The 17,327-nt window shown below is 41.7% G+C and overlaps 1 protein-coding gene across 1 annotated transcript in view; it reads right to left on the minus strand.

Annotated features, from left to right (window-relative positions):
• Positions 1-17,327, minus strand: part of snx29 (sorting nexin 29) — a 116,061-nt gene that overhangs the window by 35,632 nt on the left and 63,102 nt on the right. The window contains exons 16-18 of the mRNA XM_070927497.1: positions 4,862-4,978; positions 3,059-3,114; positions 2,527-2,608 (exon numbers count right to left, since the gene is read on the minus strand). Of these exons, the coding sequence (XP_070783598.1) occupies positions 2,527-2,608; positions 3,059-3,114; positions 4,862-4,978 (255 nt within the window). The remainder of the gene's footprint in view (positions 1-2,526; positions 2,609-3,058; positions 3,115-4,861; positions 4,979-17,327) is intronic.

Here is a 17,327-nt window from a genome sequence, read left to right on the forward strand (position 1 = left end):
AGTCTTTGTTAACCATCTGAATGGTTTCCTGATCCAGGTAGCTGGAAATGACATATGTCCTGCTCTTTTTATTAAACTAAATATTAAAATATTAGTTATTTTGCATAAAAATAGTAAATATTGGAATGGAACATCAATATATACCAATATAACTAATAATACCATTTTGTATAAAGTGAGCGAGAAGATAGATCTGCCTATCTTTGTTTAGATCCGGAAAAATCCTATTTTTACATCCAAATGGTTAGACGAGTCTTTTGAGGACGTGTTGTTAAATGACCAGAGATCAGAGATTACTTTTCAGAAAATCAGATGCTTAGCTCTGTTGCTGAAATGTAATGGTAATACATGAGAGGCACAAACTGGGGCTGGTTGGCAGCGCCACATCACTCGGTAAGGAATTCTCCCAAACTGTACGATTAGGACAGCCCCATTACGATGCACTCACCTGTAAGTCCTGCTGGATAAATAAGCTCCCTAAATTACAGGGATCCAGTCACTTTCTCAACACTGTACTGTAATTTAAAAGTGAGCTGCTTTCCACATGAGTATTTTACAACCACCAATGCCAGGAAATGCCAATTGTGAATCATTTCCACACATTCCATGCCTTGAGAAATGCGCCGATGTTTTTTCTTTTTTCAGAGTGACTGCTTTTCAATAAACAACACTGACTAACCAAGAATCAGTGCTAGCGGGTCTGATGATGTAAGTGACAGGAACGAGAGGAATGAAAACAATGCATCTCATTTGCCATTGTCATGCTTCTGTCCTGTCGGGAGGATGGAGATAATTTTGCACAAAAAGGTGTCAGACAGCTCTCGGCTCGAGGCCCGAGTTGCGAATTTACATCTATTATGTATAAGTTGAGCTCGGTAGCCAGCCAGTCCTGACTATCAGTTAGAGCTGAGGATGTGTCACCTGTCTCTTCCCGTCCCATATGGTTTCCCCTGACTTACGTTACAGCTGTACCTCCTGGCTACAGAGCAGATAGCAGTGCAGTGGGTGTGTGTGTGTGTGTGTGTGTGTGTGCGCGAGCTATTCTGCCTGACAAGTGGTTCTGTACAGCATGAAGAAGTGTGTCTACTGTACCTGTGCTTGCATTCTATTTGTATCCGTGCGTGTGTGCATCAATATGTGCGTTTTCTTGTGTGTGTGTGTGTAGACGTGTTTATTCATGTGTGTCAGTGAGACAGTCTGTATGTGTGTGTGTGTGTGTGTGTGTGTGTGTGTGTGTGTGTGTGTGTGTGCTCACAGGGGGAATCGGTGGACGGCTGCGGTGAGAGAGCCGAGGTGTAAAACCTTGTTAATGTGACAGACACAGTAAAACAGTCACCGAGGGAATGAGCCACCGTCGTCTACTTTGCTCGATAACTTGACAGATACAATAAAAAGCAGCAGTTCAGTTTGTTAAGCCGCTCTCGAGTTCAGTTCCCAACACACCTTACTTAGATAAGTGCCTGCACAGAGCTCAGGAACCACTATTTTAGTTAAGTGGAGTTGTGCTATTATCATTGGCGTGAATGCCTTAAGTTCTGATACGAGTTGATTGCAAACCTATAAGTGGCACAGACTGCAGTGGGATTGATTTAAGTCTAGAAAAGATTTTGGCGAGGCACCAAGCAATGACAAGGGACACACGGCCATGTTGGAGGGGTGACTACACAAAAAAGGCACAAAATTGAGCTATCCTTTGAAAAACAAGACAGGTCTTCAGCCAATTATGATCAGCAAAGTGATAACAATTCATCCTGAATGTCTGTACAAAACTTTGTGACAAACAATCCAGTTAATGTTGAGATATTTCACTGGATAAGTGAAAACTCTGACCTCCTGGTGGCGCTAGAGGAAAAGTCAGGAGATCACCGACGCCATTAGGATTCATTCTCTGCGCCCCATGAATAACTGCACCAACTTTCATGGCAATCCATCAAATAGCTGTTGGGATATTTCAGTCTGGCCCAAAGTGGTGGAGCGCCAGACAAACCAGCAGATGAACATTGCCATCCCTTGAGCCACACTGCTACCATGGCTAAAAACAGGTTTGTCCCGGCCTATTTATATAAAAAAAAAAAAAAGAAAAAAAAGAGCCAGCAAAGTGTTGCATTTGACCACTTGAGGGGGGAAAAAGAAATCCCTGAGTGCAACAATGCTAATGAACAATGCTGATGAGGTACTAATACAAACTTGATTCAGTGTATAATTATTTCAGAGCTTGCTCATTTGTTCCCTCGCTCCCTGGCTTAATGAACTTGTAACCCCATCCCTCTTAATCTGTGTTTGGTTTAACTCAAACAAACTGATCACAACAAACGCTCTCTGCTACAGCCTTTCATCAGCTTCTTTGTCCTCTGGGGTAGGGTTTCCCAAATATACCAACAGCAATTATGGCCATGTGTCAGTGAAGCAACTGGTCCTCATGTGACGAGTGCACTTGCTAGTTTTGCCAGGTAAAGAGAGGACACTGCTCAGACAGACAGACAGACAGACAGACAGACAGACAGACATTTAAGTGGCTGGATGTACCTGATAGACGTGGTAGGCGTTGGCAGCTCTGCCCTGCAGGAACACAGAGGGGATCCACACGTTGATGAGAGCGCGATGAGCCCTGAGTGACACAAACAACAAACCGTCCTCACTGCCGTCGTCATTATCATCACCATCATCATTATCATTATCACCGGCAGCAGCAACATCAACAGTGTGTCAGCACTATGCTTGGACAGCCACAGCAAATTACAGCTCACTCTGGTAAAACACCTCGAAATCGAATTTGGTCATGATCTGAGAGTGGAACGAATGAATGAATGTATGAAATCCAACAGAGTATGAGTTTTGTTCACAGGTTAACTCGAGAAAGAATAACTTAGAAACAATTATGCAGGGAGAACAGATATTTTACATGGACGAGATCAAGCTCTTCCGAGATACAAAACAAAGAGAAACTCCAGAGGTGAGAGTGAATTAATATAAAAAGAAGGAAGGCTGAAGGAGTGAGAGAAAGACAGAGTGAGGGGGAGAGATTAACAGAGGAAAAGTAAAAGAGAAATATTCTTACGTCTCAAAATCTGACAGGCTGGGGTCATCTGACGTCTGGCTTAAATCACCTGGAACCTGGAAAAAAAAACAAGATTGATAACGAGTAAGAAAGAAGCAAAAGACAGACATTCATTACACAGACGGTACAAACTCATCCACAAGTGATTCTGAGGTTGCCAGTGGGTACGTGGAAAGATTGTGGAGTAGGTCGACTCATTCGAAAAAAATCTAAAAACATACATCCACATATTTGTGCTAAGCAGCGCAGTAAACACCTCCCTCCAACCTGAGTCAGTGACTCCTCAACACTCGAATACATGAAACCAAGTTGAAATAGTTAATGACAATGGATTAACGGCAGAGCTAGCTAAAAGTAATGAATAAACAGTTGAAACAGTTAGCTAAAGGTACTAAAGAAAATGGTTTGAACAGATTTGGAAAATGACTGGTGGTGTCAATCAAGGGGTCCATGAGTCCATCTGAATACCTATTTGTGTACATACGCCCTGTGTGTGCGATGTTGTTACTGTTGATGAGTATCCTCAGTTAGCAGTGGTTATTCTAATCTGACACCCTCTGTGCAACTGTGTTAGTTATGTCAATGTGTGTGTGTGTGTGTGTCTGTTCATCAAGCCTGTGATTTGTTTCACTCTTTGTATGCTTCCAGGTCCCTTGAGGAACCACATGACCAGGCCCAGATGTTGGCCTTCTGGATGAGAGTGTGTCTGTGTGTGATAAAGAGTGTGTGTGTTTGTGTGTGTGTGTGTGTGTGTGTGTGTGTGTGCGTGTGTGTGTGTCCATCTTCCCTCCATCTCTCTCCCAAAGAGACTAAACCTGGGCTAAAACACTGTCACCACAGCCCCCTTCAGTGGGGTCTCCAGCCTCCAGGCTTTGATCAAATCATCCAAGAGCCACACACAAACACACACACCATGAAAGAATTAGAGGAAGAAAGAAAGACGGTGAGGAATAGAGGCGGAGAAAAAGTGACCCGGGTTTGGTCAACTGCAGCAGCTCTTGGAAGCTGGATGCATGCAGCAATCAGGGGCCAGAGATGGACACACAAACACACAAACAAACACACACAGTGAGTGGTCCAGCAGAGCAGGGCTGAAGCTGGGGGATAAGAGGTCCTATCTTCAGCCTGGGGCTCCCATCACTGCCGCTGTATCAACTCACACTGTGGACAGTGTGTGAGTGTGTATGTTTGTGTGTCCAAACTGCTTTGAGCTCTCCTGAGCATGACCAGATGTTGGCATTCTGTGTGTGTGTGTGTGTGTGTGTGTGTGTGTGTGTGTTGTTATTGTAGATTGGAGCACAACTTTGAAAGAGCTGGGAAAAAGTAGTTTACCTGAACTACCCTTGAACAGAGGAAATGGATAGTTAGCATTTGCAATGATAGCCACCGTGGTTGAACGGACACCAAAAGACCACCGCCCACACAAAATCAAACAGAAAAGTAGAAAGGTGTGAGCACACACGGTTTGACTGACAGGTTATCTCTGGGAACTGTGGTGCAGAAGCACCAAAGGAAAAAAAAATGAAAACAGAGGAATCTCACAGATGACAACTTCAAGGAAAATGCATTTAACCGTTATTGGCAGCCATTGACCGGAGAGAAAAATGAGGACCCCTGCAAAAACAACAAACAGGGGGAGATGAAAATCAAACAAAGTCACTAAGAGGAGAGTAGAGGAAATGGCAGGGTGACAGAGAGGGGAGGCAGGAGGGAAAAAAGAGAGGACCTGCAGAGAAATCAGATGAGAGGGGACATCAGTGTGTGTGCGCGTGTGTTAGTGCGCGTGTGTGTCCAGTCACTCACCGGTCCTCTCAGGTCAATGAGTTCCTGTCTCATCTGGACAATGAGGTGGTCTTTGGCCATGAGGGAACGGTACAGGCGCTCATTAAACTCTATCAGCTCACCATGCATCTCGGCTACCTGCAGCGTAAACACACACACACACACACACACACACAGACACACAGACAAAGGGAACAAAACACACAAAAAGGTACTTGAATTAATCATGTTGTCGAACATTATTATATAATACACAATTATGTCCAAAAAATCATGCAAACACATGATGAGAACATTCAAAAAATACAATTCTCAGCTTCCAGTTAACACAAAAAAGGCAGAAGCAGTCCAGGTGAGACGTGATGAATGTTGACAGCAGGACAGATTCTGGGAAACAGTCAAACCCCCGAGATGGGAGGGATGGAGGTAGAGAGGGGTGAGAGACATAGAGAGAGAGTGAGGGGGTGAAACCAGTTCATATCCTAAACAGTCAGACTCCTGCCAGCCTGCTAATCAATTGTCATCAGCTCTAACTAACCTTGACGTGGTGTCATTCGCATCTGTGTGCATGTGTGTGCTCATGCAAATATGGCCAAGCTTATTCTGTGTGTGTCTCCCCGGCCTGTCTGCCTAACCAGGCTGGACAGTGTGGACAGGTCTCTGTCAGGAGACAGACAGCTGTGACACACACTGTGCTGTATGGAGGACACCTGCTGTCACAGCCGCTTCAGCAAAGCGCCGTCGCCGGCTGACAGGTGAGCCGAGCCGCTGCGCCACTGTTGCTCCAACACCGACCTTCATACATTAACTTATTCACATCCCATTTAAGAGCCCACACACTGCCATAGAGGAGCAGCAGGCTGCTTACGTAATATCAACAACAGTGTCAATGATCATAATAAACTTGATTCATCACACTGAAGGCTTCACAAAATAGCTTTGTGTCGAAGTAGATTTCTGTTTTGACACCAGTTTATATCCAAAATTTCATATTATGACAATACCACCTTGAAAAAACTTGCATCTGACTTTTGAAGTTTGTTGGGTATCTATGTTTGTTGTCCCTGTGAGGACAACAGTTCTATTTTTTTTTTCCTTATTTAACCTTTATTTAACCAGGTGAGTTCCACTGAGGTTGGAAACATCTTTAGCAGGGGAGACCTGGCCATTTTACTCCTACTGTTTATCCACCTAGTTAAAGGACAGGTTCACTTTTTTTTTTCTCAAGTCTAAAGGCGGAGACTTCAGGAAGTAACTGCTCCCAGCCAAGAAAGAGTCCCACACATAACCCCCGCAAAAACAGCAAACAATTATTTTTATACTTTGTTATCTTTATGTATTAAACAAATGACAGAACATATTAATTAGTGAGCTTTAGAGGTGCCTGAAGGTGGATTTTGTTACCTCTGGACAGAGCCAGACTAGCTGTTTCCCCCTGTTTACAGTCTTTATGCTAAGCTAAGCTAACCTAACCAGCTGCTGGCTGTAGCTGTTTAACAGACAGACATGAAAGTGGTATCGATCTTCTCATCTATCTCTCGTCAAGAAAGTGAATATGCAGATTTCCTAAAATTTCCACTAACTATTCCACATTAGGGAGGGATCTCTTCAGAGCCCATACACAGGAGGAACAGTTACAGCAACCAAAACCAGTTTTAAATGTTTATATTGGCAAACCAAAGTTGCTGTAAGACAGACTTAAAAAAATGCGAACTTATCCTTCAAGGTGGACTGCAGTTGCTGCCAGGAGCCAGACTGCAGCTCGGCCTTCTTCCCTCAACTATTCCCATCTACAACATGACCGAGCCAAACACTGATGCCCCCTAGAGGTGATGCTGCTGGGGGATATCAGGAGAACACATTTAATGAATGTTTCAAAATGTTATAAAAATTGACTGAATTCGGTCTTTGGCAGTGGTACTGAAGTAGTCTCAAGCCTTCAGTTGCCATGGTAACCCTATTTCAAATACACAGAAAGCAAGACTACAGTACATGTGTTGTCCCCACCTCTGGAGCAGACTGCCTCTGGTCCAAATAGTTACAAAAGCGCCCTACATTTGACGGAGAGTAAAGATTTTAAAAATGTGTGATATTGCAACATAATGCTGATATACTGATAGATAAAAACCGACAAATATGAGTTTAACAGTGGGCAAAATCAAATATGCTACATAAAAAATAGTCAAGGCATCTGAAAGATGATATTGAATTAATTTAGTCTAGCTCCTGCAACAAGGTATTCAGTACAACGGGGGCCCTGATGGCAAAAGAATAATCAGATTTAGTTTTCACTTTCAAATGCAGTATTCATCACCACATAGCAAGGCCACAGGAGCACAGACCACACTCTAAATCCGGAGGTCTGCTGTGTGTTTGCCTTAAAATATGACGGCTTTCACACAGCTTCGCTAACTCAGGCAACGATGCCAAAATGCTGCTTGTGTGGTCTCTTCAGTTACTTGTCGCCACTTTGTTAATGTCTATATTTAATCGAACGTGTAAGGTGCAGTGCAACAGAGGTTTTAGACAGGCAAAGGCATTTCATCATTGCATAACTTCATCTGTTTGTATTAACAGAAACCAAAAAGCAGTTCGTGCGATGGGCAGAATCTGAACAACATTATAAAGACTTCACCCAATGTGAAGCATCAACCGCTCGAACAAAATAAAACTAATCATACTACAAATAACGATAGGAACCACTATTGTCTAAATAATAACACTAGTAAATGGAGTCCCCTGTAATCAATCAGTTCCTCTCATCAACACAACAGCTGCTACAATGAAAGAAAGTTTTACCGAGGAGACCCTGTTTTGATTTGCGTCAGTCTGTCTGTCTTTGTTTCTCAATATTACTGTTTAACTGCAGCTCAGAAGTTATGAAGTGAATAACAACGTGTGCATCCTCAGGCAAGCTGTTAAATCTCTCCACTGTCAAATACAACCTGAGCTCTATAGGCAGTAATCCATGCGAAGTATAAAGCAAAGAGGTTGCAACAAGTCTGGTTTTTGGAAGGTCTTCAAGCCTTTGCAGCGATAATCACTTTATCTTCAAGTATCAAGTATCTTTTTTTACTTAAAAGGTGAGAAATACTGGAAAATAACAGTATTTCACTTGGAGGACTACACATCAAAAGTCTGGGTACTGTTAAATCGAGACCATCAAACCATTTGGGCTCTGCTGATCTCCTTTCCTGCCACATTTTATTTTAACTACGTAAAAAGATATATCAGTGTGCTCAGTCGATATCTACATGTCCCTAAACAACCGAGACTTTAGAAATCTCAGGGTCAGATAGGGCCGCAAAGCAATAAAACAGAGCTGATGGTAATCTTAGAACATAAAACAAAACCGACTCCGGCTCAAAACTGAAAATCCCCAAACCTGACATCTTAATGTTTCTGTTTGTATCCTGAAAGAACCCTGATGTTTCTTTCAAAAGCTGAAAAGGACACCTAAACACACGCTTAAGTTGGGTTTATTCCTGGGTTCAACCGACATATGCCACCTTTTCACCATCATTTTCAAGTCAGGGAATAGGAAGTGCACACCCATGGTTCCACCCTGAAAACACTCTGACTGTCCTCGACACGCCAGCCATTCATCACCTCTATTTATTTAGCCGCCGCGACTCTTAAATAGGACATTATAAAAGAGGGAATTAATTTTAAGCGTGAAGAAACCCAATTAGTTCTCGGCGAGAGGAAGCTAATCAGTTTGTCCGGCCGTGCATGTGCGTGTGCGCATGTACAGTATAGTATGTGTATGTGCATGCACATGTGTGTGTTGGCTTGTGAATGTGTATTTCAGAGTGTGCATGCTAATTTTCAAAAAATTAAAATAATGGTTGTCTATATTAAGCAGTGGCTGTGTGGCTAAGTGCTAGCGTGGCCAAAACAGGCAAGTTCATCTTCTCTACTGTTATCAACGCAGGGTCATTGAGATGCACAAGCAGGTTTCAGTGTTCATCCACTCATGCCTGGACCTTGCATGCAATGGGCAACACTCAGTTGCATTATCCCACTCTCTGGCTGGCCTTTCTCTTGTCGAGGCCGCCGGAGGGCTCGCTTTAGGCTTGCATCAGCCAATAAATACCTGCAGGACTAACAGGGCTAATTAGTGGCTGCAGAAATCTCATTCACATGACAAAATATATGAGGAAAAAATAAGAGATCAGTGCAACACAAGGTGATTATGGAGACTTCAAAAGCTAAAGGGCACTGTCAGAACGAGTTAGGTTTAGAGTTCAGTTTAGCTGCACACATGATGATGAACAACACAGACAAGAAATACAAAAAGGTAACATGACAAACAGTGACATAAATTGGATCCAAAGAACATGCCATACGGACAAATATTAATGAACAAGCTAGGGAGATGATATTTATTCTGACAGCAGTACAGAGTAGTGCATTGTAGGGTGTGTGCATTCGTGAACAGAGTACAGCATGTGTGTTTCACTAAGTCTTTCCTCCTGACACTCACACCCAGGAACTAGTTAGTCTTGAAGGTGATGGACTGGCTTACAACTTCCGTCAAGCCAGTGCAGCTTCAAGTTGAAAAGCTTTCAGTGTGAAACCATAAAAACATTACAATAAACCTGACAGCTCAACAAGTCAGCAAAGTAGGAGCCTGACAGGCCGTTGTTGTCTGCTTTAGGCTACAGCCTATCTGGAACCTTGAAGGATCTGTGGCTCAGGCAGGGAGCTCCCAAGGCCATCCAACAATCAAAGACCAAAAGTGACCAGAGTGTGTTGAAATGGTCTGCCTGGGGAGCTGGCACAGGCAAAACCAGCAGCTGTTCGTTTTCTTGTCCCATGAGAGAGGTCAAGTGTATTTCCCAGCTTAGTAACAGGAAATAGTAGTAAATTACCAGTTTCTGCTGCCAGTAACTGGTACACTTTCCTTGTCATGGGTTTAGCATGGAAACTTCTCAAGTTAAAGCACGTAACTGAGAACCATTAGTTTGAGGAACTTTAGGTTTAAAAGGTATCTCGCACACATCAACGCATACAGTATGCACACACGCTAGCAATGTGATACACATTTCTGCTGGCAGTTTAATGCTATTCCACTGATTGACAGTCGGTGGCAGTAATGTGCAAAGAAACTTCATGCCAGGAGAGGCTAGCTAGCAAACATGGATATAAACAATGCAGGTTTCAAAATATTTTTTTATGAGGAAGAAAATATATTCAATATGCTTGTTCGATGTCAAGAATATACACAAAGTGTTTTGGTGAGGAACAGTTAATGTAATCATAACTTTGTTTAGAGGACACATCGTACCTTTAATTAGTCAAAGACAAAGTTTATATGCTGATATTGCAGGAATCAAGTTACTTTATTTGTAATGTAACAAAGCAAAGTAACTGGCTGAACAAGGACTGTAGCTCTTCCCGTGTTTTGGAACTTTGGTACTTAAGCCACTTATCAAGTTACATTTCATATCATTTATTGTCAATAATTTGATATAATATGTAACCTCACAGTCATGAGCTAGTTTAACTAAGTGAGAGTAAGAGAGCTGAAACTTAACTGTGAAAGGAAAAAAATATTCAGCGATCTGACCCCAATATGATTAATAATGACAAATGTACTACGTATTGAATGCTCTGCAGGACACATTACTGTCCAATTTGGCTATTCTCTATGAAACAAAGACAAATAGGTATCATTTAGTTCATGCAACACTACAAAGAGGAACTGCACAGCTTAAAAAGTAAATAAAAAGCCAAGTTTACTTTTGTTGTATGACAAACACCAAAGTAAAAGGCTCAGCTCAGCTATTATTATTATTATTTTCTCAAACTTGAAGACAGTGATTATGACGTAATCTGCCACACATTTAGAGTGTATGAATCTAATACTAGGTGAAGGTTTTTACCTGATATGACTGAAAATGGGACCAAAGCAGAGCAGTGATGCAAATCGTTGTTTGCTATCAGACACTTTTTTTGCTGTCTGGCCTGCAGGGTTGGTTTAGTATGATGCAACTGTCGGCACTGCTGGAGTCATCACAGCTAACTGCCACCCAAGTGATGCTGACCGCGAGCTCTCTCACATAAACACTCTCCATTCACACTGTTCAAAAGCACACATGCAGACACACACACACACACACACACACACACAATCTCCTCCCTCATACAACGCCTTATCCTCCTCCTCTGCGCTCCTCTCCCATCTTTACCCAATCTCTTTGTGCTTCTTCCTCTCCTCTCCCCCGGTGTGTGATCTGATCTGAGCTGCGCCAAGCTGAGCTGGCCTGAATAAAAAGGCTAAGAAAGTCCTGGCTGAGCAGAACCCCCCCCCACACACACACACACACACACACAAACAAACAAACAAACAAAAAAGAGCCGAAAAGGAGAGCAAGAGCAGTAGTGGTGTTATAGCTGACCCGAAACCTAATAACCTTAATTGGATGAGGCACATACGATGAACGGGGTGGAGCAATTCAGGTCAAGAGGAAGGAGAGAATATGAAAACAAGAAGCAAGAAGTACACATCAAAACCACCATTATATTTATATCTTGAATTTTCAGGGGGTTTCTAGTAAAGCCTGTAAAGTTGAGTTGCAGCATGAAGTGGATGCTTTGTTTACTGAATAAGATACAGAAGCTGAAACAGCAATGGAAACTAACCTTTCATTGTATTCATTCTGCATGCATTTGCATGTTTCATATTATGTACATATTTATTTCATTGTTTTAATGTACAGTGTTCAGAGTTTGTACAATCTGCACATCAATATATTTCACAAAGAAAGCCAAATCTGTTTGTTGTGGCAACATTACGAAACATAAAAAAAAAAACACAAACACATTTTTGAGACATTTTTGAGACATTTTTGAGACATTTTTGCTGTTTGCTGAAAATTGAAAGTGAGAGCAACTTGAGACTTGTTTGAAAAAGGAGCGGGTGACAACGACATACAGTAAAACAAAGATCATGAGCCAATGTTACTGTTACTGGTTACTGGTAATCCATACAGGGCCACAAAAAATCCTCAAATTACTGAAAGGCCTGTACATCTTGTATTCTGATTTGGCATTCTTTCTAATTACTTCAGTCTTATGTATCATTCCATAACTCATCTCAAGTTTTCACATGCTCCTACCAAATACAGTCCAAAAGTCTAATTTAAATCTTTCTGATGTAAATACGTCTTTGAAAATAATAAATCCTGGGCACTCTTTTCCAATTCAACTGAAACATTTCACATCTTCACATCTTCAGGATATGTTATCATGTGCTGTGATGTTACATAAAATCTCATGGCAGGTGGTTCATAGTGTTCATATTATAACTGGGATCATTTCATAGTGGGCAGGACACCACGACTTGAAAGGCACGAGAGAAGGGAGACCCAGTCGCAGGGTATCAAAGGTTCATTTAAACATCTTAAACTGGGTGAGACCTCAAAGAGAATGAGGCCAATGCTGGGTTACTTGGTAAATGTAAATGCAGCTTGTGTCTGTATCTGTGTTTCTGGCTCACTTCAGCACAGCTGCTCCTAAACAGGAAGAGACATGGCTGAGAGACGGGGGAAAAAAAAAAGAAGAAAAAGAGGGTGAGAAAGGACCAATATAGACATCACAAGCTGCGCCGTCCACTCTGAACCGAGGTGGAAAAAAGAGACAGAGAGAGAGAGAGGGATGAGTTAAGAAGTGTGAGCACATGAGAGCGGCAGATGGACCAATAGAAAAGACAGAAATGGGAGTTTATAGAAAAGGCTAAATCTGGCCCATGGTACAGACGTAGCTCTTTGTCACTGCCGCATCACACAGCGAGCTTCATGAGCACTTGGATCACACATTTTTTGTGGTTATGTAGTATTATTACTTTGGAATGCCGCAGTGATGACAATGTTAAAGTACAGTCTGTCAGCCTTAATTTCGGGGTGTTTTCATCACAACCGGATGAACATTGAGAGAACTAAAGCCCTCTCTTAGTGCATGTTCTCCCAGTCTACGCTTGCCAAAAGTATTTGGACAGATTAAGTTTAGGTTTACATTCAAAAAGTAGTCACCTGCACTATCAAGAGCCAACATTTTAATATACACTGACAGGACTTTGCCAGTATGAAGGCAGTGGATTAAATGGCAGTCAGCTGCCAGCTATGAATAATCGCAGCACATGGTAAAGTATGTTTTCATTTATTTGTGCAAAAGTTATTCAGTTCAGTTTTATTTATATAGCGCCAAATCATAACAGAAGTTGTCTCAGCGCACTTTTCATATAGAACAGGTCTGGCAATACTCTTTATAATATTATTTATAGAGACATGAGCAAACTGTGCTCCCATGATGCTAAAACATCGACAGTATGATTGTTGAACAGTGATTGAACCTATCATAGCTTAGCAACTTAGCAACTGTAACTAGGCAAGGCTGGTCTGTCAAGTTTGGACTTCATGTTGAAAGCGATACGCGTGAGGCTGTAACGGCACAGAGGGTGGCGTCTTTTTTTTTGTTGTTGCCTTTCCAAAACCAAAAACACAATCAGAGCTATGTTATGTCAGCTTTAGCCTCAATATTTAAGTATCATGTATCATGTATGTAACCATCAAGTACATATTTAAGACTCTCTAAGAGTCAGCTGGGAACATTTAAAAAGTCAGCTAACATTAGCTTAATTAGCTGGCTAGCTGACAAAACTTGAACATGCTTTTGTCGAGTGGCAAATCTGCCACAGTTTTCATTGTACTGTATATGTGTGAGAACAGAAAAAAAAGACAGGCGTAGCAACAGTAACTAAAAGGGTTGGGGCTCAGCGTACAGATTACAAGGCTGGCAAAAGTCTGTTCATCAAGTTAGATTTATTTTTTAACAGACTTTCAAACCTTACACTCCTGCTGCAGGATTTCAATAGCAACACGCCTGCCCCACTGAGCTCTGTACTAAAAGTAGCAGAGATGAGCTGTATGAGTTTTAATACCGGTGTGATGACTTTAATGTGCTGCAGGTCTTAAATGATTCATCCAAATAGGAATTAAATGCCCACAAATTGTAACTGAAACACTGAAATCATTATTCCATTAAGCTTGTGCATCGAAAGGCATGAGGGAAAAAGTAAAAAAATAAATCAAGCAAAAGCTAATTTAATAAGGCCCAGGAATGCTTTTGTTCTCAAAGCATGTGCAAACACTTCAAAGCAGATTCACCTGCATTATTCTGTGAAGAACAGCATGCATTATGCAGTATTTTGGCTTTTCAAGAGTCACATTCACTCACATTACACAGCAAATAAGCCCTGTATAGGCATATTGGTTCATATTCTCCCAGTTATTACTGCGTCTCCTCTCTGAACAGAGGAGATTCTGAGTCGGTGGCTTGTAATTGTTGTTCTTGTTCTTGATGTTGTTTATGGTTAATTAATGAGCTTGTGGATCAAAGGGAGAATCCCTGATCCCGCTGGAAGTTTTCGACCCACATCTCTTCTCTATCCTGCAAAAGCGCTCTCCCTCGACTTATCAATAAAACGCAGCAGATATAAAAATACACCATGGGAAAACAAAACCAAAAAAAAAAGAAGATCTGCTGTAACTGCATAGTCACAAGACTCCTAATGTAGTTAGAGTCTGTTTGTTTACTGGATGTGAGTCAGACGTCCGCTGAACAATATAGGTTAGGATGATCCAGCCTTTGAGCTACACACAAGTTAGTTTATAGCACTACTGTATAATGTAATGAGGTGGTGCAAAGGCATGCCATCTAAACTAAATTACGTACATCTTCAAGGCACTTTCTAATGATTCACATTTGCAGGTGTCTTGAGTCAAAGTATACTGACCACAACATACTGCCTCTGAACAGCTTTGATGGGGTTATTTTACAAGTTTTCTCCTTTTTAGAAACTCATCTTCCAGCCTGGATTATGGTTAACATGTTCAAGCAACACATTTTGCTCACACGCCAAATGGCCAAATTACAAAACATTATTAGTTTGCACTGTGATATTATCTCTTCAGGCAATTCTGTTGGATCTCTGCTCTAATTAGCTGGCTAACCTGTACTGAATGTGCCTGTGCTACAGTAACCTGCATCTCAGACCTGTGGCATTTGATTGATAAAAGTCATACAAACTACTTCATGTATCTTCAAAGCATCTGAAAACCTTTATACCTAAATAAGCAAAATCAAAGCCAAAAGAAACATCTTTACTGTACTATTCATTAAGATTTTAACACTCAAAAACTCAGCGAGTGTGCTTCATCAGGACCGTGTTGGTGTGCTTTGATCAGATGTGATGGACGGTGATCAAACAGCCCACCAACTCTCATCAGAATATGATTCAAATGTTGCTAAAAGCTGATTTGTGCATGGAGGTACATGACATGACCTTTTTCCAGCTGAGCCCCAGCCACTTTAAAGCAGTAAGCAAAACATTGAAATATTGCAAAAAGGTTTTTACGCTTGGCTGACGTAGAAAAGTGTATCGATAAAAGTAAAATGCAACAAAATACAATGGAAACAGGCTTAGTCATATCATTACATCATCATCTAAACTGGCGCCACCAACTGTTTATTTTGTTGCGGCCAGCTCTTAATATTCGTATAACAGCAGTGGATGGAAGCACACATTAATAAGCATTTTCTTACGCTGATTTCCTGGAAGTTTGGCTAAAACTTGAGCTAAATTTGGAAGGAAACGTGGCGAGTGCACAGAGCAACTCTAACTTGTGTCTGAAAATGCGTGTTCATGGAGGACCTCGTAACTCATAGTAAGAAGCTGATTGAGAACAGAAGTTTTCAGGGTCTATAATGCCATGATTAGTTTAGTTTTACAAGTAAAAGTATTTATATTGCAGTACCTGCACTTCCAGTTGTCCCCATTTTGGATACACATACACGTGTAATTTGCTTTAATCGAATCTGCTCAGTTGTCATAGTGTTGGTTCAGTAGTCATGTGATGTACATATGGAACTGCGTATGCAACGTGATATCAGGTGGTCGTATATGTAGCTGTACATTCATACAGTCGTCTTTTGTTGCCAGCTTTTCCTTAAACTTCACTTTGATTTGTAAACTAGCATCCAGCCCAGCTGTAGGTTTTTTAAAAAGATTTAAATTGGTTTTCTGAAAGAAAAAAGGCACCCTGACTTCACTCAAGAGGAGTCCTTGAATGCCTCTTTTGCGACGGCAAGAAGTGGCTTAAAACATTTCAGGTGAGTTTGAAAATCCGAAGTGCCTGAGGAAAGGCAGTCTTTACCTTCATCTCTGTTTCATCCAAAACCACAGCAGAGAAAATCCTCCTTCTCTAGGACTCCCTCCTTCATCCTCTTCAGCTGGCTCGCCTGTGGCTGCTCTAATAACTTTAGAAATGTATTCTGAGCCTATGACAACTGCAAGACACTGACAACAACAATATTAACAACACCCTGACATACTTCTATAACAAAGGGCACCACATACAATAATGATAACAAAATGCCAAATCCATGGTGTTATCGTTGAGGATTCACAACTGATTAAAAATCTAATTAAAAAATGAAAAGCTGGTGAGAATGAATGATTTGCAGGCCCTTGAGTTCTGGTTCTGTGCCTTCAGCCTGACACCAGCAGCTTGTGTGCACTGATAAGAGGATGGGTTACATCACTACCTGCCCACCTTCTCCTTATCACTCGAGCCTCACAGATCAATGTCATGCCATTTTGCAGTTTCTCGGAGGCCTCAGTGGACATGTTAACTGCATTATGTAATTTGTTTTTATTACTCACAGACAATGAAAAGCAACTCGCAATAAAGTTGAAAATTAAAAATGCTTATGCCTCTATCCCCTTGAGTTGTTGCACTTTCACTTTCTTCCCTCTTTCTTCTCATCTCTCCCTGCATCCGTCTGTCTTTCACTCATTTCCTTTTCTCATCATTTCATTATCTTTCCTTTCATTTCGTTTCAGGCACCGGCCCATTGGGATATGTTAAAGTACCCTCCTACTCTGATAGCTTTTTAAACCCACTTGGATCAGACATCCACAGGGACTCATGTGAGAAATCCCACTCATCCGGACAAGCATCTGCACGTCTGTTGGTGAACGCATGCACGCATACATACATGAACGCACCTCACATCACTTTCTCACTGTCACAGCTGAGAAGTGAAGGAGTAAGAAGCATGAAGAAGCGAGTGAGAGGGCGGCAGGAGAAGAGAAGTTCCTGGAGTCATCAGAGGGTAAAAATAAATGCTTCCCCCTCAAGTCACTGCTGTATATCAGGCTACGGTCTTAGTCAGTTTGCCTTAATATGGGTTGAGCAAAACTAAAATAGAAAGTAAAATAGAAAACGAGAAGGATGAGAGAGGTCAGGGAGACACTGGGGGAACATTATAACTCCACAAAGTCGGACCTGCTGGTTATATCAGTGGCCTTCTTGCTTTGAGGTGACAGTGGGAACCACTGAGCCCCTACTTCTGACAGAGGTAGCAAAGTTTCAGAGTCTGTAAGTGGGCAGTTAGCCAATAACAATTCAGAAATTTGTCA

This window comes from Enoplosus armatus, chromosome 20, assembly GCF_043641665.1.
Source record: "Enoplosus armatus isolate fEnoArm2 chromosome 20, fEnoArm2.hap1, whole genome shotgun sequence".
In the NCBI taxonomy this organism is placed as follows: domain Eukaryota; kingdom Metazoa; phylum Chordata; class Actinopteri; order Centrarchiformes; family Enoplosidae; genus Enoplosus; species Enoplosus armatus.